This window comes from Hevea brasiliensis, chromosome 14, assembly GCF_030052815.1.
Source record: "Hevea brasiliensis isolate MT/VB/25A 57/8 chromosome 14, ASM3005281v1, whole genome shotgun sequence".
NCBI classification, from domain to species: Eukaryota; Viridiplantae; Streptophyta; class Magnoliopsida; order Malpighiales; family Euphorbiaceae; genus Hevea; species Hevea brasiliensis.
This window is the reverse complement of record NC_079506.1, coordinates 25,219,121-25,244,706: the sequence shown is the minus strand read 5'-3', so window position 1 is coordinate 25,244,706 and position 25,586 is coordinate 25,219,121. Positions and strand designations below refer to the sequence as shown.

The 25,586-nt window shown below is 33.9% G+C and overlaps 1 protein-coding gene across 2 annotated transcripts in view; it reads left to right on the top strand.

The window, feature by feature from the left end:
- The first annotated feature begins 3,226 nt into the window (after nt 1-3,226).
- LOC110660356 (alpha-L-fucosidase 2) overlaps nt 3,227-25,586 on the top strand; it is a 30,108-nt gene continuing 7,748 nt past the window's right edge. Inside the window, exons 1-4 of one of the 2 annotated variants that reach the window (XM_058134992.1) lie at nt 3,227-3,528; nt 3,637-3,782; nt 4,201-5,102; nt 5,273-5,405. In XM_058134992.1, the coding sequence (XP_057990975.1) occupies nt 3,321-3,528; nt 3,637-3,782; nt 4,201-5,102; nt 5,273-5,405 (1,389 nt within the window). In that variant the 5' untranslated portion in view covers nt 3,227-3,320. Of the gene's footprint in view, nt 3,529-3,620; nt 3,783-4,200; nt 5,103-5,272; nt 5,406-25,586 lie in introns of both variants that reach the window. The other variant, XM_058134993.1, reaches the window with a different exon arrangement.

Here is a 25,586-nt window from a genome sequence, read left to right as displayed (position 1 = left end):
AAGAGGAGAGCGAGGAGGAGGCTGAAGGTGAAAGAGGAAGCGAACAAAATGTAGAACAGGCTGGGGGTGATCCTCCAGCCGAATGACTTGTATAAATTTTAATTTGAAATGAAATGAAGCTCCCCTTTTTGTTCAATGAATGGATGGGATCGGAAAGTATCTGAATTGCATAAACACTTGATTGTCTGAACATATTATGACAACTAAAAGTGATTATTAATCCAAGTGTAAGAGGTTGGAAAACATTGTAAGCATGAGATCGGCTGAGAACAAACGCTAAACAGGACTTGATTAAAATTGAAAATTTAATTTGAACACTTAAGATTGGAATTATCATTAAACCGGATTGGAACCTTAACTTTATCAGACGATTATCCCCAAACTTTTAAAAGGGAGATCGGCAATAAGACTGGTGACATAAAGGTCTAGTGTTGGTTCAATTTCATTTGACAAGAGAGACCGAAAATGTAATTGACTAGTCAGGAGACTTGACAATTGGTTTGAGAGATCAGTGAGGCTTTAAATGATATAGGGACCTAGTATTGATTCGATTCCTTTTGAGGAGAGATCGGAAATGTGATTGACTGGTTAGGAGACTTGATAATTGGTGAGGCTTTAGACTTAGTATTGATTCGATTCCTTTTGAGGAGAGATCGGAAATGTGATTGGTTGGCAAAGGAAGACTCAGTGCAGGGGATCGGCTTCAAAGTTTATTGATTTCAGGGATCGGCCAAAATATGGTATCGACAATTGTAATTTCGATATTATTATATGTTCAAGTATGCCCATGCATCACTTATATGTATGTATTTATGTAGTTAAACGCTAGGCACGTTTTATGTTGCATTCATAATTGTTAAAGTGCCATGGATATTATTGTGGTAATTTGGAGCAGTATACGTGAGTTGGCGTGCGTGTGGTGTGGTGTTGGCTATGGATAAGACGGGTAGACACGGCTTGAGATCTTCGCTGGGACCCTGTCCTTCGGGGTAGACACGGCTTGAGTTCTTCGCTGAGACCCCGATTTGGTTTATTAAGCGAAAGTCCGAGCTTGAGTTCTTCGCTGGCACAGTTTGGATTATGAGAGCTGTATAGAGGATCAGCTCCTATATATGTATTGTTTGACATTATAGGATGTGTGAGTGCTCCAAATTACCTTTTTGCTGTTATGATGTGAAAATATTGCCGATGTTACATTTCACTCTACATGGTGCATTAGCTTTAGATAATTATAGAGATTATGGTTAAAATTGATATTTTACTCTTTGAGTCGAACACTCACTCTTGTTTATTATTTTTTCAGGCTACAGGAGGATTATTGTAGTGGTTAACCTGCTTTTCTCCTTCGCAGGTTGTTTATTAATGTTTGTGTAATTCTGTTAACTTATAGAATTCCGCATGTGTTAGAAATATTCATTTGATATGGGTCTGTAATATTATTATCATGTTAGACATGTAAACTTTTTATTATATGCGTGTATGTTGGACTGGATGAGGGAGCTGAGCTCCCATTTATTTTTATGACATATGAGTATGTGGAGGGTGAGCTGAGCTCCCCAATTGATTGTATATTGTGTTTACAGGTCAGGTGAGTAAAAAACTCCCCGTTGAAAGGTCCATTTTATGGCTAGACTCTGTTCGGTTAAATTCTTGAAATTGGGCCCAAATGGGTCTTAGAGTTGGGTTGAGGAATAGTTAGGCTTACTACGGGCCTCGAGGGCTTTAGGCTGACCCAGATCCTAGTGCCCGTCCGGCCCATAAGTTGGGTCGTGACATTATAGTCCATCTATTACTATAAATTATAGTAAATTTTCTGTTTAAAACTCTGTTGAGCAATATTAGTTGCCAGTAATATTTGATAAAAATAACAGTTAGATTAATTCTTAATGTTAGAGCAGTGGTATTATCTTTTTTTTACCTTAGTCAAAACACTCCGCTCTCGATTGTTGAAGTTAGAAGGCTAAAAAGGTAAGAGAATAATATTTTATAAATCATCCCTTAATCTCTTAATATTAGTACAAATATTATACCACCAAATAATATAGATAAAAAATAATTTTTTTAATTAAGATTAAAATATTAAATATATTTTAAAACTTATTGCCCACATACACCTAAATTAAACTTTAATCCCAGGGTGAATTGCAAAAGGCACCATGATATATGATGAATTGATAAAATTAATACTTCGAGTGCTTGTTTCTACAAAAATGATTTAAAATGTCCTGTAATTTTTTGGTCTTTAAATTTTTCCATTTCTCTAAACTTTAATTTTTCATTAAAATACTAACATTTTTAATCTCTAAAATTTTAATTTAAAAATATTTAAATGTATAAATAAATAATTTTTCATTAAAATATTAAAAGTTTTAATCTCTAAAATTTTAATTTAAAAATATTTAAATGCATAAATAAAATAATTTTTCGGCCTCTAAAATGTGAAAGACTCTAATGTGAAGAATTTGATTTCATATATTTAGATTTGGATTAAATACATTATTTGAATATTATAAATAAAAATAAATTTAAATTTAATTCAAATCTCATGCATTCAAATTAAAAACTAAAAATTTAAAATAATTATTTTTATTTAATTAATTTAAATTCATCTCACTCTAATTAAATGTATTAGCCCCATATTATGTTGCACATTCTAATGAAAATTCTTTTTATTAGTCTAATAAAATATTTTAAAATTTATAAATTTTAAATTTTAAATAAATATTTGGAACTTAAATTTCAAATACAAATAGTAAAATCTAAACACAACCTAATATCATTTCGCCTAAGAATAGAGATCAAAATATATAAAAAATAAAGCTATAATTTTATAATTTTAATATGATAAATTATTTTTTATTTAGATGAAATTAATTATTTAATTTTTTATTTTAAAAAATATGATAATTAATTTAAATTTTTATTTTATTTATTACTCTTTAATCCTTTAATTATGTTAGATGTTAATTTGAATTGCATTCAATTTTTATAATTTAAAAAATATAATTATATAAACTTTTATTTTCTGAGCATTAAATTATTTAATTTTTATAATAATATTAATTATTTTTCTCTTTATTAAGTATATTAATCATTAATAAAAAAATCAAATAAAGGAATTGAAAAAATAAATAAAATAAAAATATAGTGATTACGCATCAATCATAAGCTAGTACTTGGCGCTTTCTGCTGCGCCAATACAAAAACGACACCTGCTATCCGGCAGCAGTACAAGCTTTCCAGTTCCTCGGTTCCTTTACTCTTTTGGGATTCTTCTTCTTCTATCCACTTCTTTCCCTACATACATTTCACTAGCAAGGATGGAGGATGAAGACTGGGTTCTAGTGGAGCCATCCACAGGGAATACCATCAAGGAACCAACCTGGATGGACTCTGATAGTCCTAGGCCGTTGAAGGTCACTTTTAGTGGGCCTGCCAAGTACTGGACCGACGCAATTCCGATCGGGAATGGCCGACTTGGTGCCATGATCTGGGGTGGCGTCTCATCGGAGATTATCCAGCTTAATGGTACAAAGTAACCCACTTTCACATTTTTAATGTTTTAGTTCATTGATAGCTTGGAATTCAATAACCCACATTCCTGTTTTTTATTATTTGAGTTGAATTATTGTATAGAGGACACGCTATGGACTGGAACTCCAAGCGATTTTACTAACCCTGGTGCTCCAGAGGCATTATCAGATGTTAGAAAGTTTGTTGATGACGGCCAATATGCAGAAGCTACCGCTGCTGCTGCTAAGTTGCTTGGTAACCCTGCAGATGTATGTTAGTATGCTTATTTTGCTTCGTTTTCCATCTCCAAGTATATGCTACATTTAGTGACTAACTGATAATTAGCTTATTCCAACTTAAGTTCTTGAAGGATGTGTTTAATTGCTGAAAATATAACAGGAACTGCTAGAAAAATATGTTCACTTTATTAAAAATGGAAAAAATTGTTCTCTTAGATAACCATGGTTCCATTTTGTTAAAGGTTTCAATTGCTTTTAGATGACTATTTGTTTGTAGTTTTTCTACTGTATAGGACTTCGTCTTGCATTTTATTGATATAAAGAATGTCTACTTTCCTAATCATAGTTGAAGCTTCATTAGTTTCCATTTATCTATTGATTATTTCTATGATTAAGCTTTAAACTTTCCTAGTAACCATGTTCTGATGATTTAAGTTTGATGATTAAGGTCTATCAATTACTTGGGGATATCAAGCTAGAGTTTGATGAATCTCATCTTACATATGCTGAAGAAACATATCATAGAGAACTAGACTTGGATACTGCAACAGCAAAAGTGAAGTATTCTGTGGGTGATATAGAATTTACTAGGGAACATTTTGCATCTAATCCTGATCAAGTGATTGTGCTAAAGATTTCTGCAAGCAAATCAGGGTCTGTATCTTTTTTAGCGTCTCTGGATAGCATGTTAGATCATCATTGTTACATAAATGCTGAAAGTCAGATTATAATGGAAGGAAGTTGCCCTGGGAAAAGGATACCGCCAAAACTGAAGGCAAGTGACAATCCTAAGGGAATTCAGTTTTCAGCTGTTCTTGATTTACAAATTAGTGATGGCATAGGTGTGATACGTGTTTTGGACAACAAGACGTTGAAGGTTGAAGGTTCAGATTGGGCTGTGTTGCTTTTAGTGGCTTCATCTTCATTTGAAAGCCCATTTACTAAGCCTTCAGATTCAGGGAAAGATCCTACTTCTGAGTCTCTTTGTGCTTTGAAGTCAATAACGAATCTGTCATATTCTGATCTATATGCACGTCATTTAGATGACTATCAAAATCTTTTTCGCCGTGTCTCGTTCCAGCTCTGGAAAAGCCCTAATGTAATTGTAGGAAATGATCTGGTGATGAATAATCTTATGCCTTCTGCAAATACCTCATATGTCAAAGGGAGCAAAGATGATTTAATTCCAACGGTTGAGAGGATAAAATCTTTTCAATCTGATGAGGATCCATCCTTAGTTGAGCTGCTATTCCAGTTTGGCCGATATTTACTTATTTCATGCTCTCGCCCTAGAACCCAGGTGGCAAACCTGCAGGGAGTATGGAACAAAGATCTTCAGCCAAAATGGGAGTATGTAACAATTTGCTTACCTTCTTTATTTTTCCTTTTCCTCCCCTTTCCTCATTTTCTTTTGTATATGTTGTTTAATTTGCTTACCTTCCTTATTCTTTGCACTTCTTTCTTTAGTTTCAATAACATTTATTATGAACTGTTATTGACTTCTCTATCTCTATCTTCAGTTCTGCTCCTCACCTGAACATCAATCTTGAGATGAACTACTGGCTATCCTTGCCTTGCAACCTTAGTGAATGCCAGGAGCCCCTCTTTGATTTTATTAAGTCCCTGTCAATTAATGGAAGTAAAACAGCACAAGTAAGAAACTATACTTCTTTTTTAAATTGGAAGTAGTTACTTGTGAATTATGTTGAGGTTCTCATTGCGGCAAGGACATGATAAAACTAAAGAATATAGAAAAATTGAGCAGAAGCACAAACACACAAGATACAAGATTTTATTTGGTTCAATCAATAGATCTATATCCCCAGGAGAGAGAGCTAGAGATTTCACTATAGAACAATAGCGATTACACGATACAAGTTGTCTTCAATCTCACAACCCCTTGCCCTTTACACGCAAAACACAATAGAACACACAAGAATTTCGCCTTTGTCTAGAGCCCAAAACCCACTAGAATACACAAAAATTACAACTTTGGGGGGTTTGTCCTTCTAGAGTTATTAGGATATGTTTCCCATGTTTTAGATGAGTATTTATAGTGTTTGGGAGTCTTAAATCATGACTTAAATTGCCAGGTCAATGCTCGCTATTCAAATAAAGAATTACGTTATTTGAATACGACTTTCAGTACTAAATGAACATTCTCGATTATTTGAATAATAATGAAGATTATTCGAATATAATTTCCAAAAGCGAAACATTACATGCGATGCTTTAATAATAATGAACATTATTTGAATACAATCGCAATGGTTTGCTTCTCGAAATCGATTCGAATAATTTTCAAATACAATTTCTAGTGAGCACCAAATGACCGGCAAATAACACGGCATACTTTTCAACAATCTCCATTTTGACTTTATTTTTGCTCAAACCAAGAAATTGAATATCTCACATCATCATCTCTCTACCAAACTATCCCAAAGGGTAAATCAACCTCTACAAGTGTTAACAAAGTCCAAGCAATACTGAATTTGTTCCTAGACAATTGGTTAACATTTCTGTTGTATTATCCGTTGTAGCTATCTTCTCAACTAAAACTACACCGTCGTTGACGATCTCTCTAATGAAGTTATACTCGACTTGAATGTGCTTAGTCCTCTTATGGTACATAGGATTTTTAGCAAAAAAATATTGCAGTTTGGCTATCGCAATCATGGGCGGATTTATGTGGTAAGAAGTGGGGACAATTGACTCCATTGACTTTACAAACTTTTGAAAAATTATATAAATAAAAATTATGAAAACTTTCATTAAAATTTCCCTCCCTCATCTCTCTCTCTCTCTCTCTCTCTCTCTCTCTCTCTCTCTCTCTCTCTCTGTTTTTGAAATTCTTTTTTCATTCTTTAATTTTTTTTTTTTTAATTTTTGTGAGAAACACAATATAACTATTTGGAATATGGATGATATGTTTCAAATAAAGGAGATATCATAGCAAAAAATTTATCAAGTCACCAATTTGTACCATTATAAAGAAGAGTTATTTTATGCAGTGTTAGATTTATAACTTCAAGATGAATACCAAATTGCCTCTTTGTGTAGCATGCTTAAATCCAAATGATTTGTTTTCATTTGTTATTTTACGAAATTATTTTTCTTTAAATTTTACTCTATTTTTGTTACATATAGAAAATTGGTATACATTATTTTTTTTCTTAGTAATTTATTATTCTATAAAATATATATTTTTTTCTTTGAATTGGGTAAAACAAATTTTTTTCAACCCCACTAACTCAATTGCTAGCTCCATCCCTAATCGCAATACACAACTTGCAACTGCAAATTCAACCCAAGACTACTAATAAGATCTTGTAAGCAAATAGCCTCAGTCACTGCTTTTGTAAGAGCCATGTACTCAACTTCAGTAGTGGACAAGGCAACTGTAGGCTATAAAGTTGCCTTCTAGCTTGTAGTAAATCTAAAGAGAGTGAAGATATAACTATAAGCTTCTTTGGATGATGTACTATAGACATGCAAGGAGGTTGTATTTGCATGACTATCTCTATAGATCTCATTCCCCAAAATCTTCTTAACCACACCCAAATCTTTCATTTCAAGCTTACCACTCAGTTGAGCTTTCAACCTTTTGATTTAAGCATATCATTGGCTGCAATCAACATACAAAAGCAAATACACAAAAGAACCATATGGGAGTTTTCTAGACTAAACAAACTCCCAAGTTTTGTTCTTGTCAAGAAATTTAATCTCTTCATTCATAGCTCCAAGCTGCTCCATACATTTTTTTTGCCTTTATCTACATATTTATAAGATAGAGAATGATCTTCTAAAGTTAAAGTGTAAGTAATAATATTTGTGCACCTTGCAAGTGGTGTAATGTTTTGCCTCCTTTCATGGTTTAGAACTATATTGTAAGGTAGCTCTTGTTTTCATTGCCCCTACTTAATCTTCATCTTTTATTCCATTTTTGGACTGATTAGGGGAGACTTTCTCCACCTCTTTTGAAGCTTTCTCAATCTCCACATTTCCATTAGCACTATGACCTTTACTTGCATTATCAACTACAGACTCCTAGTTTAACATTGCAGACTCATTAAAAGTAACATCTTTGCTAATAAAAACCTGATTATTTTTTAGAGTCAACATACCACAATCTATAACCTTTCATACCAACTGCATAGCTTAGGAATATGCATTTAATTGCCTTTGGCTTAAGCTTACAAGTACACAGGACATCTAAATATTCTTAAATCAGAATGATTAATAGACGTTTCTGACCAAATATCTTGAAGAATCTTTGAATCAATGGTAGTTGATAGAGACCAATTAAACAAGTAACAAGTTGTATTGATTGCCTTAGCCTAAAAAACCTTTGCCAACCCAATTTGAGCAAGCATGCAACGAGCACACTTCATTGGTGTTTTGCAATCTCATTTTGTAGTTGTGCATATCATACATTGTGGTGCTTTACTATACCTTCATTCTTGCAAAAATGTCAAATATGTGGACTCACCATGAGTAGCAACCAGAGGACCCCTTAATGGAGTGAATACCAAGACTAAACTTTACCTTGTGTTGTTTTCCATACACACAATTCTCATAGAAGAAGCTATTCTAATATCATACATCCATTGTGCTATGGCAACACAAACACGTTCCCTTAACTCCTTCTTAATTGGACTACTTTCATCAATAGTAGTTTGCCTTGCCCTTTTTTCCATAACAGTTGGTTTAGGGAAAAAAAAAGTATAAATAGGCCCTCTACTTTGTGATTGTGTAACTTTTGGTTTTTTTGAAGCACTAGTACCAATGCCACTACCATGAATTGTTTCCCTTCGTTTTTCACTACCAATTTCTTGCACATCTTCCTCTTTCTCATTTTCATCAATTTCCAATATTTCAACATCATCAAATTCCGGTGGTTTTTCTATATTCATAACTAATTTCTATTTTTTCTTTTTTTAATTGATGAATTCCGGAATTTAACTCCTCACATCTTCGAGACATTTTGGATAGCGACTCACATTTTTGTAACCTCCAGCAAAGTGTTGCTTGATTTTATTAACTCCCCATTTATAAACTCTCATACAGTAGGTGCATTGAAGATTATTGGTGTAATTTCTACTAACTTGAATTAGGTATGTCCATCCTGGGTTCGTTCTTCTACTACCAGTAGAAGATCTAGTTATATTACCCTTATCACCCATCTATGATCTAGCAAAAAAATTAAAAGGCAACAAAAATTAATAAGAAACAAAACAATACAAATGGATAAGGGGAGCATGAATTAACAACTAATTGACAATAATAAAAAGAAAAAATAACAAGAAATTAACAAGAATAAAAAGTAAAAATATACAAATTAACAATGTCATATAAATTAAACAACTAAATGACAACTAATTAATAAGAATAAAAAGTAAAAGTAAACAAATTAAAAATACCCATATAAATTAAGCAACTAAATAATAACTAATTGACAATAGCCATATAAATTAAATAACAATAAATTAATCAATTAACAAGAATAAAATAAAAGTAAACAAATTGATAATATCTATATAAATTAAACAACTAATTAACAAGAATAAAAAGTAAAAGGATACATTTTAACAATAAATTGATTAATTAATACCAATATAAATTAAACAACAAATTATACATATAAAAGAAAATTTGCCATATTTTAGAGAACAAATTCATAATATCCATATAAAAGTAAACAACCAAATACTGAATACTCATAGTCCCATATAGCAAAATTAAAAAAGATGGAGGAGAGAAAAAGAAGGAAAAAATAAAGTGTGCAAGGATACATACTATCATGTTTTAGAGGAGAAGAGAATAAAGGAGGAGGAGAAGAAGAAGGAGAGGAAAGAAGAAGAAGAAGAAGAAGAAGAAGAGAGAGAGAGAGAGAGAGAGAGAGAGAGTAGTAGTAATAAAGGCTTAGTTGAGTTGAGTTGAGTAGTCACTTGAAAAAGCCAGCCAGTTAGGTAATGCAGAATAAGAAGATGATATTCCTAATACAATTTAGGAATTATATTTCATGTAAAATTAGAAAATTTATTCTTTAGAAATTTTATTCTTATTAGGTCTATTATTTAGGAATTTTATTGTTTCCTCATTTATTTTGGTTTAATTTAGTATTCCTAATTAGGAATGAATTAGGGTTCTAAAATCTTAATGTGATTGGGATTCCTAATTTTATAAATAAGATTTAAGGTTTTTATTGTTATTTGATAAGTTTGGTTATGACAATTTTATGAGATCAATAATATTTTGAGAATTAGTTTTCTCTTCAAGGATTGGTCCTTGATTTCTCCTTATTCTTAGTTTTTTCCTTTTGTTCTACATCAATTTTGATATCATAGCCTAAATATAATCCAAATTCCATAGCTTCCTGAAATTTTTTCAAACATCCCATTCAAACATTCTTGTGTTTTAGCCTTTGAAATTTCTGCCTTTGTTCGTCCAACCAAAATTTCCACTTAAACCATCCAAAACTTTTGCTGCCTTTTACTATTTGGAAAAAAAAAATGAAAACTAGAACCATAGCCCCTCACCAAGCCACCATCTTTTGGCCTCCCAACCACCGTACCGCCACTGCCAGAACATAAGCGACGTCCAGGCAACCTCTCCCCTATAGTTGGAGCTCTTGTCCAATGTTCCCAGCTGCTAGATCCAATCGGGTTGGACCCAACCCAAGCCTGGACCTGCAAGATCTTTGGCAAAAAAAAAATCCTTCCTTGATGTTCACATTCCGTCGATCTTCACTTTTCCATCATCTGAGAGTCCAACCGACACACCCAGGCCTCAAAATCCGATGGGTTGGGTTTGACCCAAATCCAAATTTGGCAAGATTTTGACGTCTCATCTTCGCCTGGAACTTCCCCTTTTGCCGGCGACCTTGTTTATGCCATCTGACTGTTCATCCGATTCCTCCAGTTGTAAAACCTGACAGGTTGGGTCAAATCTTCCCAAACTAAGTTGTACTCACCAAGTCTTTCTGTGCTCCTATTTACACTAGATTTTTGCCATATCAACAAAATTTGACAGTGAAACTTGAATTTTCTGGAGGTATGTTTTCTTCATTCAAATACCATGGAAACTTATATTGAGAGATTAGAAGAGGAGATCAATTACTACAAAAATATTCTCGAAGAAATTAATTATGACATTGGATTTTATAAGGGTCAATTACTATCTCTATGTTATTAGGTAGATAATTATAGTTATAGACGTGACCGTTAAAGGTGTTCTTTCTTACGTAATGAATATGGAGATGTCAAACAAATCTTACTAGATAAAGAAAGGGAATATAAAAATTTACAACAATTCTTGCAAGTCAAGGAAAGAGAGCTTAATAGATGTAGGAAAAAACTTGTGATTTCAAGTGTAAAAGAAAATCGGATCACAACTTGATAAGTTCTCCAAAGTAAAGCACAATGAGTTATCAAAAGTAGAGTTTAATGAATTATCAATAGCTTTGTAACGACTTGAAGAAGAAATTCAAATTATAAATCAATGAAAGAAGCTTGACGTTGAAGATGAATACTCAACTCAACTCAACTCAACTCAACTCAACTAAGCCTTTATCCCAAAAATTTGGGGTTGGCTATATGGATTCGCTTTCTCCACTCTAAACGATTTTGGGTTAAATCCTCAGAAATGTGTAATGTTTCTATGTCATGTTGTACTACTCTCCTCTAAGTCAATTTAGGTCTACCCCTTTTTTTCTTTCTATCCTCTAACCTAATGTGCTCTACTTGTTTAACTGGAGCCTCCGTATGTCTACGCTTCACATGACCAAACCACCTCAATCTCCCTTCTCTTTAAACTTATCCTCAATTGGCACCACTCCTACCTTTTCTCTAACTCTCATTACGGACTTTATCTAGTCTAATATGGCCACTCATCCACCTTAACATTCTCATCTCCGCAACTCTTATCTTAGACGCATACGACTCCTTCAGTGCCCAACACTCACTACCATATAACATAGCCGGTAGTATGCCTGTACGGTAAAATTTTCCTTTCAACTTATTGGGAATCTTGCGATCACATAAAACTCCCATGGCACGTCTCCACTTCAACCATCCGGCTTTAATCCTATGACTAACATCCTCCTCACATCCCCCATCTACTTGAAGGACTGAGCCGAGATATTTAAAATGATTACTTTGGGACAGTACCACTCCATCCAAACTAACTCCTTACCTATCACCAGTTTGGCTTTCACTAAACTTGAAATGCATGTATTCTGTCTTCGTTCTATTTAACTTAAAGCCCTTTGACTCTAGAGTACTTCTCCAAAGCTCTAGGTTTCTATTGACTCCTTCTTGCGTCTCATCTATAAGAACAATATCATCCGCAAACATCATGCACCATGGAATACTCTCTTGTATATGTTTCGTCAATTCATCTAAAACTAATGTAAAAAGGTAATGGCTTATAGCTGATCCTTGGTGTAATCCAATTGAGATCAGAAAATTTCTTGTGTCCCCTCCCACTGTGCGCACAATAGTAGTTGCTCCTTCATACATATCTTTCAACATTTGTATGTACCTAATAGATACCCTCTTTTGTTCTAACACACTCTATAAGACATCTCTTAGAACACTATCATAAGCCTTCTCCAAATAAATAAAAACCATGTGTAGATCTTTCTTCACATCTCTATATTTCTCCATCAAGCTTCTAATGAGAAAGATCGCTTCCATAGTTGAACGACCGGGCATAAAGCCAAATTGATTGAGAGAGATAGAAGTATCATGACGTAGTCGATGCTCCACAACTCTCTCCCACAACTTCATAGTATGGCTCATGAGTTTAATTCCCTTATAGTTTGAACAACTCTGTATGTCTCCCTTATTTTTAAAAATAGTTACTAAAATACTCCTCCTCCATTCATCAGACATTTTCTTTGAGTTTAAAATCTTATTAAATAATTTAGTTAACCATGCCACTCCCATATCTCTTGTAGAAAGAGATGTAGAAAGAGATGATTCTCATTGATTTCAATTAATCTGTACATGGGTATTTATATACAATTGATTCCTATAATTGTGTTATACTAATTAGGAAGAAATCCTAAATAAGAAATCCTAAATAGGAATACAGAATACAGAATATACACAGAAATAATATAATGATTGACTTTCCATAACACTCCCCCTCAAGTTGGAGCATAGATGTTAATCATGCCCAACTTGTTACAAATGTAGTCAATCCTAGCTCCATTCAGAGCTTTTGTGAAAATATCTCTAAGCGCTCTCCAGTTTTGATATGTCCTGTTGAGATGATCTGTTGTTGAATCTTTTCACGAACAAAGTGACAATCAATCTCAATATGTTTGGTCCGCTCATGAAATACCGGATTAGAAGCAATATGGAGAGCAGCTTGATTATCACACCACAATTTCGCAGTTGGGGTCTTAAAACTGTCTCATCTAGTAATTGAAATATCCACATTACCTCACATACGATTGTGCCATGGCTCTGTATTCGGATTCAGCACTAGATCGAGAAACTACACTCGCTTCTTGCTTTTCCAAGACACCAAATTTCCTCCAACAAAAACGCAATATCCGATGAGTTGACCTCCTATCAACCTTAGATCCAGCCAGTCGGCATCGAAAAACATTCAACATTCAAATGCCCATGATTACCATATAACAAACCTCTTCGGAGCTCCCTTGGATAGCACAAGATTTGTCCCAAGGCTTCCCAATGAGCAACGGTTGGGAAGACATAAAGCGACTTATCACACTAACGGCATAAGCAATGTCGGGGCGAGTGTGATGAAGGTAGTTCAATTTTCCTACCAATCTCCTGTATCTCTCTGGATCTTCAAACAACTCACTATCCCCGCTATGATTGTAAATTTGGAGTCATTGGTGCACTACAAGGCTTAGCACCTAATTTTCTCTCTGTCAATAGATCGATGACATATTTTCTTTGAGACAAGAAAATACCCTTCTTACTTCTCATAACTTCAATACCCAAAAATACTTTAATAATCCCAAGTCTTTGGTGCAAACTGGGTTTGGAGGAAGGTTTTAAGAGATGAAATACCTGCAGAGTCACTCCCAGTGATGATAATGTCATCCACATAGACTACCGGGAGAATTAGACCAGCCTCAGATTGCTTATAAAATACTGAGTGATCACATTTACTCTTTTGCATACCAAATTCTGTCTTGTTTCTTGAATCTCCCAAACCAGGCCCCAGGACTTTGTTTCAAGCCATAAAGAGACTTCCGAAGCCTACAAACTTTACCCAACTCCCCCTGAGCAACAAACCCAGGTGGTTGCTCCATATACACCTCCTCCTGAAGATCACCATGAAGGAAAGCATTCTTGATATCCAATTGGTGCAGGGGCCAATCATATGTAGCTGCTAAAGAGATAAACAAGCGAGCAGTAAGTTTAGCTACGGGAGAAAAAGTGTCGAGTAATCAACCCCATATGTCTGAGCATATCCTTTTGCTACAAGGCGTGCTTTTAACCTAGCCACAGAACCATCAAGATTTACCTTTACTGTAAATACCCATTTGCAACCAATAGCTTTCTTACCAGTGGGCAAAGGCAACAGTTCCCATGTACCATTAGCATCTAAAGCCTCCATTTCTTCTTTCATAGCGGACACACCCGAGGATGAGACAGGTGCCTCACCAACGGTATTAGGGATAGGAGCAGAGTCTAAAGAAGTAACAAAACACGAGAACAAGAAGACAATTGATTATAAGAAACAAAAGAAGAGATAGGGTAAGTACATGAACGTTTACCTTTACGAAGAGCAATGGGTAAATCTAGATCGGAATCATGATCGGTATGAGTGCAGGATCTCCCAACGAAGTAGCTAGTGGAGGATCCGAGTCGGTAATCTCAATCTCTGGAATAAACATGAACAACGGGAGGCCGAGTAGGTCTAGAGACGAAGAAAGCAGTGTGAGAGAGGACTAGACATTGATTGGGCAAGGTATATATTAAGATATCATCCTCCTCCCACGACTCTCATACACGGATGATTGAGAAAAAATGGAGTGGACTCAAAAATGTGACATCTGCGAAACAAGATAACGATTAAGAGTAGGAGAGAAAGCAGGTACCATTTTTGAATCAGGAGTACCCAAGGAAGACACATTTGAGAGACTTTGGATCCAATTTAGTAACTCATGACGAACATCACGTACAAAACAAGTACAACCAAAAATACGGGGTTCAACAGAAACAAAGATTTTGTAGGGAACAAAGCGGTATAAGGAATATCCCCATTAAGGATGAGAAAGGCGGCATACGATTGATCAAAAACATGCCGTAAAGCGCATCCGCCCAAAAGTGTTTAGGAACTTTCATCCGAAAAGAAGAGCACGAGTTACCTCAAGAAGATGCCGATTTTTCTTTCGGCCACGCCATTTTGGGATGGGGTATCCACACAGAAGGCGATGAAGAATGCCATTTTGTGTCATGTAAGACTGAAATTGTCTTTGAAAAATATTCTTTAGCATTGTCACTTCTTAATATGCGCATGAAATATTAAATTGAGTTTTGATTTCATTACAAAAGGCACAAAGATAGAAAACAACTCGAGCGATTCTTCATTAAATATAACCAAGTAACACGAGTAATCATCAACAAAAGTAACAAAATAACGAAATCCAGTTTTAGAAGTAATAGAACAAGGACCCCAAACATCGAATGAACTAACTCAAAAGGGGATGAAGCGGTTTATTGACTCTAGACACGAGAAGGCAAGCGATGATGTTTTGCAAGCGACACGACTCACATTCTAGTCTTGATAAAGATCAAATCGAGGACACAACTTCTTCATGGTAGACAAAGAAGGATGACCCAATCTACAATGAGCTTCAAAGGTGTTACTGATCTGGAGCAAACAAGCGACGCGGTATATGATTTTCGAATGTAGAGACCACGACTCACGTCCTCTACCAATAATCGCCGTCGTAAGATCCGAAACAAACACCGATCGAGAAAAAAGGAAATAGAACAATTTAAGGTACGAGTAAGTTTACTAACGAAAGTAGATTAAAGAGAAATTTGGTAGACACAAAGCAGATGACAAAGAAATTGACGAAGTCGGATTCGCGATTCAGAACCCATGACACAAGAAGTAGAACCATCGGCTAAAGTAATTGAGAGGAAGTGGGATTAGACTGAAAGCGGATAGAAGACTAGAATTACTGTCATGTGATGCATTGCACGGAATCAATAACCCATTTGGATGAGGAAGACACAAGGCATGTAGTGGATTTACGACTCGTGATCGCGATGATAGGGAACCGGTAGGCTTTAGAGATGCACGTCTTTGGGAAAAGCGTGCAAAATCTTCTGCAGATACCAAAGCAGTTTTCTCGGAGAGGAAGATACCGTAGAATCCTCTGCGCCATATTTGCCATCTGTGATCTGATTTTTCCTCTGAAGGCTGGACAATTATATTTTGTATGGCGGCTCATGACAATAATAACAAATGACTCCTCTTGAGTCTTGATTAGAACTAGCCTCTCCATTCTGATTACTTACATTGCTGTAATTCCTCCTCTACTTCCTCTTCTATTACCTGTTGTCCATTTGGATTACGGCTAATAAGAGCACTCTTGGCGGTGTGAAGATTGGGTACTCTGCACGAAGGACCCGTGTGAATGTTTCATGCAAAGAGGAAATCTCGAGCGGAAAGAATCGAGATTTAGCGATCTCATACTCGAAGGAAGGCACGCAAGAAAACTCATAACACCAGTTGCTCCGTTGGGCTCTTTGAACTTTCACATCAGAACTAAAAGGCAACAATACATTAAGTTCCTCATATACCCGTTTAAAATCCATAAAATAAGCCGTGAGAGACTTATTCTCTTTCTCAGCACGGTAGAATGCCTTACAAACATCATAAATACGGGAGATATTCCCTTTACCAGAATACAGAAAATCTAAGTAATCCATCAATTCTTTAACAAATTCACAGTGATTAATTAAACTAATTACCTCACTGTGAATCGAGTTCCGAAGCTGCAAAAACAACCGAGCGTCCTCCCTTAGCCAAGTTTGTTGTGTATCATCAATAGGTGGATCTTTAGTAAGGTGATCATCCTTATCAATGCTACGCAAATAGACCCTAACAGTCTTACTCCACTCCAGGTAATTTGAACCATTAAGTTTGTGTTCCGTGATCTTAGTCATCATCGGAATCACATCAGAAATAACATTCTTATTGTCTGCCATTTGTTGAGACAAAGAAACTAACCAAAACGCTAATCCAAAGTCTTGTGACAACAAAATAATCCAAAATCACAAATCAAGTAAATACCGAAATAGGATCTGAGAGCCAAACCTCAGACGTCCTTTAATGGTGTACTGGATCAGGCACCAGTACACAGTGGTGGAATGAGGGGATTGAGGCGACGCTGGCAATGTTGATCGGAATCGAAACGGCCGGTCGACGGCCAAGGTCTCTCTGGAATGGGTGGTGAGAACAAATAGTCACCCTAGATGGCACCTCACGATACCATGTAGAAAGAGATGTAGAAAGAGATGATTCTCATTGATTTCAATTAATCTGTACATGGGTATTTATATACAATTGATTCCTATAATTGTGTTATACTAATTAGGAAGAAATCCTAAATAAGAAATCCTAAATAGGAATACAGAATACAGAATATACACAGAAATAATATAATGATTGACTTTCCATAACATCTCTCAAGCACTTTCACACTTCAATTGGTATTCCATCGAGTCCACAGGCTTTACCCACTTTCATTCTCTTAAGTGTTTCCTTTACTTTTCTTTTCTATTATTTTATAGTCTATATTCACGTTATTACCATTTTGACTATTATTAAAGAGATCATTAAAATAATTTCTCTATTTTTCTTTAATGTCCTCATCTTTCACCAACACTTTTCCTTCTTTATCCTTAATGCACCTAACTTGATTGAGATCTTGACATTTCCTTTCTCTCCTCCTTGCTAATCTATAAATATCTTTCTCCCCTTCTTTAGTTCCAAGTTTCTCATATAACTTTTCAAAGGCCTGTGCTCTTGCTTGACTAACTGCCTTTTTTGCCTCTTTCTTTGCTATCTTGTACTGTTCATATGCCTCATTATTATCACATTTAGGTAATTTCTTATACCATTCTCTTTTTCTTTTCACTGCCTTTTGTACTTTCTCATTCCACCACCATCTCTCTTTTGAGGGTGGCCTATGTCCTTTAGACTCTTCAAGTACTTTTCTAGCTACTTCTCTAATCTTTGATGCTATCTGTATCCACATATCATTTGCCTCCATATCCAGCTTACCATGCTTCGGACTCGAGAAGCTCATTTTTGAATTTCACTTGCTTTACTCCTTTGAACTCCCACCACTTTATTCGAGCTATACTATTTTTTCTGACCTTACTTGAATTGTTCCTAAACTTGACATCCAAGACCACTAACCGATATTGACTTGTTAAAGCCTCTCCTGGAATGACCTTGCAATCCTTGCATAGAGCTCTATTTGTCTTTCTGGTTAAGAGGAAGTCGATTTGGCTTCTATGTTGCCCGCTTTTGAAAGTCACTAAATGTGACTCTCTTTTTATAAAGTAGGTATTTGCTAGTATTAGGTCGTATGGCATAGCAAAATCTATGATGTTTTTTCCCTCCTCATTTCAATTGCCAAAACCAAAACCTCCATGAACATTCTCATAATCTTGCCTATCACTTCCTACATGTCCATTCAAATCTCCACCAATGAAAATATTCTCTTCATTCGGTATGCTTTGCATTAAATCATCCATATCTTCCCAAAACCTTTGTTTACTCTCACTATCTAGTCCTATTTATGGGGGCATAAACACTAACTACATTTATTGTTTCTCCTTCTAGTACTAGTTTTATTAATATAATTCTATCTCCTACTCTTTTCACAGCTATTACAGCGTCTTTCAATGTCCTGTTTATGATTATGCCCACTCCGTTCTTGTTTCTCTCCTTTCCGGTAAACCACAGTTTGTACTCTGAATTACCCACTTCCTTGCTTTTCTCTCCTACCCATTTAGTCTCCTGAATGCAAGCAATATTCACTCTTCTCCTTTCTAAGGTATTCACAAGCTCCATTAATTTTCCTATAAGTGATCCAACATTCCAAGTACCAACTCTGATCCTTCTCCTATCCTGTTCCTTCCTAATTGGTCTCCTTCTATGATATCTTCTATTGTTTTCTATATCTATCTTGTGTTCTGTTCCACTATCTGTTCTACTATCTGTCATATGGACTAACTTCTTTACCCACACCCATTCATGATGTGGGAACCCTTGCTCACTTAACACCACACCCAGGCGCCGGCATGGCGCGTCGCATTCGGTGAACGCCCTACACCCTTGCATATTTCTCACTATACCTGGGCTCCGATGTAGCGCGTCGTAAGTAGAGGACGGCCTAACGTTTATATCATTTGAATCCATATCATAAGGTGTGATGAAATTTTTACGCCGGTTGTCACGTACCGCAATCCTCCTCCTTTATTCGGGCTTGGGACCGGCTAAGCGCGAACTATTTAGGCGGAGTTACGGTAAAGATGAATAAGAAAAAGAATTCAAAAAGCAGCTTGAAGATGAGAATGAAAAGAATGAGAGTGAATGATCCAAAGATTCAAGTCTTGAACATTCACATGTTGAAGAACCTATTTTAGGGCAAGAAGTTGATAAAAGTGCACAAGCAAAGCTTGAGTAAGATAAATTGCAGAAACAAAGAAGATCACTCTATGGAAATTTCAATGGCAATTGAAAAAAATTAAGTTATTCCTAATGATTTGAAGAGCCTTGCTTGATTTTATTTGTCTAGATCCTTTTAAAGATGCAAAGGAAAGCATGAAGTATGTGATTTCAAGCTTGTTGCTACCATACAAGAATGAAGAATTGATTGTTCTCCTAATGCAATTTTTTATTCTCTCGCACTTCAAGACTCGAGGATGAGTTTTTTTCTAATCAGGGGAGAATAATGCAGAATAGGAAGATGATATTCCTAATCCAATTTAGGAATTATATTTCATGTAAAATTAGAAAATTTAAATGTTTTATTTTTTGGGAATTTTATTCTTATTAGGTTTATTATTTAGGAATTTTATTATTTTTTAGTTTATTTTGATTTAATTTAGTATTTCTAATTAGAAATGAATTAGGATTCTAAAATCCTAATGTGATTGAGATTCCTAATTCTATAAATAAGACCTAGGGTTTCTATTATTATTAGACAAGTTTGGTTATGACAATTTTATGAGATCAATAATATTTTGAGAATTAGTTCTCTTCTCGAAGATTGGTCCTTGATTTCTCCTTATTCTTGGTTGTTTCCCTTTCTTCTACATCGCTAGGGTTATAATTGGGTAAAATACAATTAGAAAAGAAAAAAAAAAATACCGTTCCTTCAAAGAGGCGTCGCCTCAATGGCCTCAACGCCTCTCACCTCAATCTAAGGGGGGCTTCGCCTCCTCGAAGCCACACCGAGAGGTGTCAAGTGAGGCATTAGAGTGGTGCCACGCCTTGCCTTGGTGCCTCTGTCGCCTTGGATAACGCTAATCTTGATGTGAACCATCCCCTCGTTAATGACCTTGTTATCTGCCAAATTTACCTTTCCCTTCCTCTTGGTAATCTCTTGGTAATAGAAAGTAAAATATGAATATGTCCAGTTAAGTGTTATGTGAATGAAAGCTTTATTATCTAGAATTCACTTTATTAGATTTGTGCCTCAAAATCTTAATGGGATTTGGAGACCCTTTTCCTGATTTGAGTGAAAGAAATATTTTTTAACAGGATGGAGGATTATTTTCTAGATAGAGTAAAATTTTTATTATAGTGTTATTCCGAAATTGGGAATGATTCCTAATTATATTAGGATTGAGGGATTGACATTATAAATGAAAGTATAGTGAAAAGGTTATTTGGCTTTGTCTATTGATGAAAAACTCTTGCTCATTGCAATCGTATAGAGGGAAAGAGGTTTTGATCTAAGATAGAGAAGGGCAAAGTCGAAAAGGAAAGGATTATTGTCAATTGTAGTTGAAGATACCTTTTGTGGTGTGTAAAGTAGTTAAAGTAATAAATATATTGGTTATATCTAGAGGAGATTAAGAGAGACTAATGTATTTACTATGAGTAGTTTAATGTGAAAGTTCTCTTAGGTGTAATTGGGATGATGATTAATTGGCTTTGAGCTTGTAATTATTGTTTTATTTATTGATAACGGAAGATGGCATGCCCGTGGATAGGTGTTTTGTGTGTTTACTTTGTTTTTTTGTAGTTTATACACTTCTGCGGTGCATAACACACTCATCCTTTGTGTTAATTATACTAATTGCAAGGGCTGAATTACATTCAATGCCATATGAACCTTCTTGCACTATCATCACCACATTAGCTTTCGTGCCCTTATTCTCAATCTTAGCCTTTCCATTTCTTTGTGAATAGAACTTACAAGTTTGCGTTTCCTTGTAACAATGAAAACATTGCAAATTTATATGTCTATATTTGGATCTAGACTTTGTTTTTTTTACCCAAACCCATTTTGTTTACTCCTACCCATAGCAACAACCAAAATAATATTTTGCTTTTCCCCATACGATTACCTAGACACATTTCTTTGTAGTTCTTTAGATTGCAAAGCATCTTTAACATGATTAACCGACATTGTATCTCTACTGAACAATATCATTCTTAAAAGTTTTCTATGAAGGAGGTAAAACTTCTGTCAAGATAAGAGCTTGATTCTCCTCCTCTAGCTTAATGTCAATTCTGTGTAAATCAAGGATAATTTTACTGAATTCATCCTTAAGGTCTTTTATGGGCATAGTCTTTGTCATTCAAATCAGAAAGCAATTTATATGGTTCTAGTGCCTTTTCACTTCCTTGTTGAACAAGGAGAGTACTTATCTTCACCTTCTAGAGATTAAAGTCATTAGACCCATTGAACTTCTCAACTCTGAATTTTGTTTTCAATATTCCAGAACTCCAGCCAAGAAAACCAGCTCTAATTACCATTTTTTAAGGATCTTAATCTTATTATGGCAAAGAGAAGATAAAACTAGAGAAAATAGAGAAATTAAGCAGAAGCACAAACACAAAATTTTAAATGGTTCGGTCAATAGATATACATCCACGAGAGAGAGAGAGAGAGAGAGAGAGAGAGAGCTAGAGATTTCACTATGAAATAATAGAGATTAAAAGATACAAGGTGTCTTCAACCTCACAACCTTATGCCTCTTACACCCATAACACAATAGAACGCACAAGGATTACAACTCAAAAATATCTCCTTTGTCTAGAGCCTAAAACCCACTATAATACATAGAAATTATAACTTTGCGGGTTTTCCTTCTTCTAGGGTTACTAGAACATGTTTTCCGAGTTTTAGAATGTTATTTATAGTATTTAGGAATTCAAAAGTCGTGACTTAAATCACCAAGTCATTGCCCTCTATTCAAATAAAGAATCGGATTATTTGCATTAAATCAACATTCCGATTATTCAAGTAATAAAGAACATTATTCGAATACATTTTCCATAGCAAAGTGTTGCATCTGATATTTGATAAAGTTAACAGTATTCGGATATGATTTCTAGCAAGCACCAAATAACTCTGGCCAAAAACAATGCATACTTTTGAACAAATTATTATAGTCTCTCATTTTATAACTAGCAAAATGCTCGTGCTTTTGCATGTGGATTTTTTAATTTTTAATATTTAAATTGTTAATATATTTATATTTATAATTAATATTAATCAATTATAATACAATAAATATAAATTTAATATCATAAAAATTATTAAAAGACATATCTCTAATTATTAGTATAAACTTACATTAATATCCCAAATAATTAAAAAAAATCTAAATAAAAAGCAAAATAAATCATAAAAAAATATTCTTCCATTTAAAAAATTACAATCAATTCATTTTAAATATAATATTATTAATTAATGCATTTTATTATTTTTTGATTTGTGATATTTAAAGTTGATTATAAAAATTTTGAGAGTTGAATATGTAATTAAATAATATTTTTTGAGTGCAATAATATGAGATTATTTAAATAATATTATGTAAATTAGATATTAATTGTATGTAAATAGGTTTAATATAGGAGATATTTAAGGAGATAATGTTATAATAATGATGCAAAATTCTCTTCAAAAGTGAAGATAGGTTTGTAATGGTAACAATGATATAAAGTTCATATTTATTATTTAATTAATATGAAATAAATTACAACAATTTATTTTTACATAAAAAAGAAAAATATTTCATTAATTTAAAATAAAATAAAATAAAAAAGTGAAGTATCAATTAACATATAATATTTTTGTATAAATAAATTTATTAAAAAAAGCAATATAAAAAATTTTTTAATAGTGTATTTATTGCAAAGGCCTTAATTTTTTAAAAATTAATTTTAAAGAAAACAATAATTTAAATTATAAAAAAAAATTAAGATAGTAATTCAATAATAATGATAATTAAAGGAAAGATAAAAAAGAATCAAACAATTAGAATAAAAGAGAGTTATATACTTGTTTTTTGTGAAGGGTGACATGTGGCAAATAATATTTTTGCATAAATGAATTTATAAAAAAAAAGCAATATAAAAATTTTTTAAATAATGCATTTAATCACAAATGCTTTAATTTTTAAAAATCAAATTTTTAGAAAATAATAATTTAAATCATAAAAATTAAGGTAATAATGTTAATAATATTGCTAATTAAAAGAAAAATAAAAAAAAAATCAAATAATTGGCATAAAAGAGAGTTTTACACCTCAATTTTTTTATGAAGGGTAATATGTGACAAATAATATTTTTGTATAAAAAAATTTATAAAAAAAATTAATATAAAAAATTTTTAAATAATGTATTTAATCACAAAGGTCATAATTTTTAAAAATGAAATTTAAAAAAAAAAATTTAAATTATAAAAATTAATGTAGTAATGTCAATAATAATGATAGTTAAAGAAAAATAAAAAAATAATTAAATAATTGGTATAAAAAAGAGTTATACACTCATTTATGGAGGGTGACATATAGTAAACTCTTTAATAATAAAAAGAAAAATAAAAAAGAATTAAATAATCAGATTAAAAGAAAGTTATACACTGATTTATAGAGGGTAACATAACAAATTCTTTAAAGAAAGTGCCACGTGTCATCTCCTTGGGAATACCACTCTGCTTTATATATATATATATATATATATATATATATATATATATATATATATATATATATATATATATAGACTAGACATTTACCCACGTGTTGCGTAGATATTTTTATTTTTTAAATTATTAGTAGAACAAATAATGAGATATGGTATCTAAAAATTAGAAAAAATATTAAAAATAAAAAATGTTAAAGTTTAAAAACATACAATCTTGTTCATCATTCTAAAATTACATGTAATATTTTATTTATGAAAAATTAAATCTTAAAAAAAGGACAAATCTAAAATTTGATTCACTTTGAAGCGGGAGCTTTGAAAAACTTGAGAAAAAATTACATGTTGCAATTCAAGTGTCGTGTTAAGCCATTTATAAGATAGCTGAAGGTGACATAGTGTCATTAACCATGTAATATTATACTTGCACGCATAAAATAATTAATAAAACTATAGCAGACAGCAAGGTCGGGCGCATAACCCTCCCCCCCCCCCCCCTCCTTTTCCTTCTCAAAAAAAAAAAAAAAAGTAATTTATAAATACATAGAACAACTGAGAAATCAGGGAAAGGACGAAAGAACAGAAAAGAAGCAAAAGGGGTCATGGAAAAAAAAACACAACTTTTTTCTTGAAGACTAGCATAATCAGCACCTCAGCATACATGCATCAAATATTTGATCAATCACTCAAGATAAAGCAACAGCCATGTCCATCTGTAGGGTAGAAAGTTACAACCCTCCTAAAATCAAACACAAGATGGAACCCTTGTTATATGGATAGATGGATGCCATAGACAATCTCTCAGCATCCACACTATATCTAGCCACAACTGCATTATACGTATAGGAAAGAAGAAAGTGAAGTGTCAAAGAAAGCGGCAAAACAAAGCCTGATTAAAAGAACACCTCCCACTCCCTTGGATTGATTTTCTTGTCCCCATCAATCTTCCCTCTCCCAGACGCATTTCTTCTCCCCACAACACAATATCTGCTGACCAAACAACAGCATCAGCAGAAAACCCAACTCCAGGGCCACACCACACATCCTTAACAACCCTACAACTCCCAAGATTGAAACTCCCACTATTTCCATTACTATTACTGTTTCCTTTATTGTTGCTCCCTTCACCCACACTATGCAAGCTCGCGTTATTTCACTGCAAATCCTTGTACCATCCTTCTTCCTTTTCTGCTGCTGCAGATTATTTCTTCTTCACCATCTTCCTCTCCCACTCCGCCGATGACTGTATCACCGCTGGCACTGACACTTGCTGAGCTGCCATAGCAGTGCATCCTAAACCTCTGAATGTGGTGCTCTTTTCCATCAACTAAAGTGGCATTAACAAATGCATCAACCAAATACACTGCTAATTGGATCTTTTTTGCCATCTTTTGAGCTTGCATTATGCTTAGAAATAAATAGACATTTTATTACTGTAGCATATAATGGAATTTGAATGGATTGGGTAGATAATATAAATAGATTTGTTTCAGTTATTAGGCTGTGTGGGGGCATTTGAAGGGTACAGGTTCCCCTCAAAAGTCAAGTCAATGTTAAGAAATCTTCATCTGAAAATTATCACACCAAGGTGAAAGAATTATCTATTTGCGAAGTTCCCCATGTGAAAATAGATAGGTTACTCATGGAATGTCT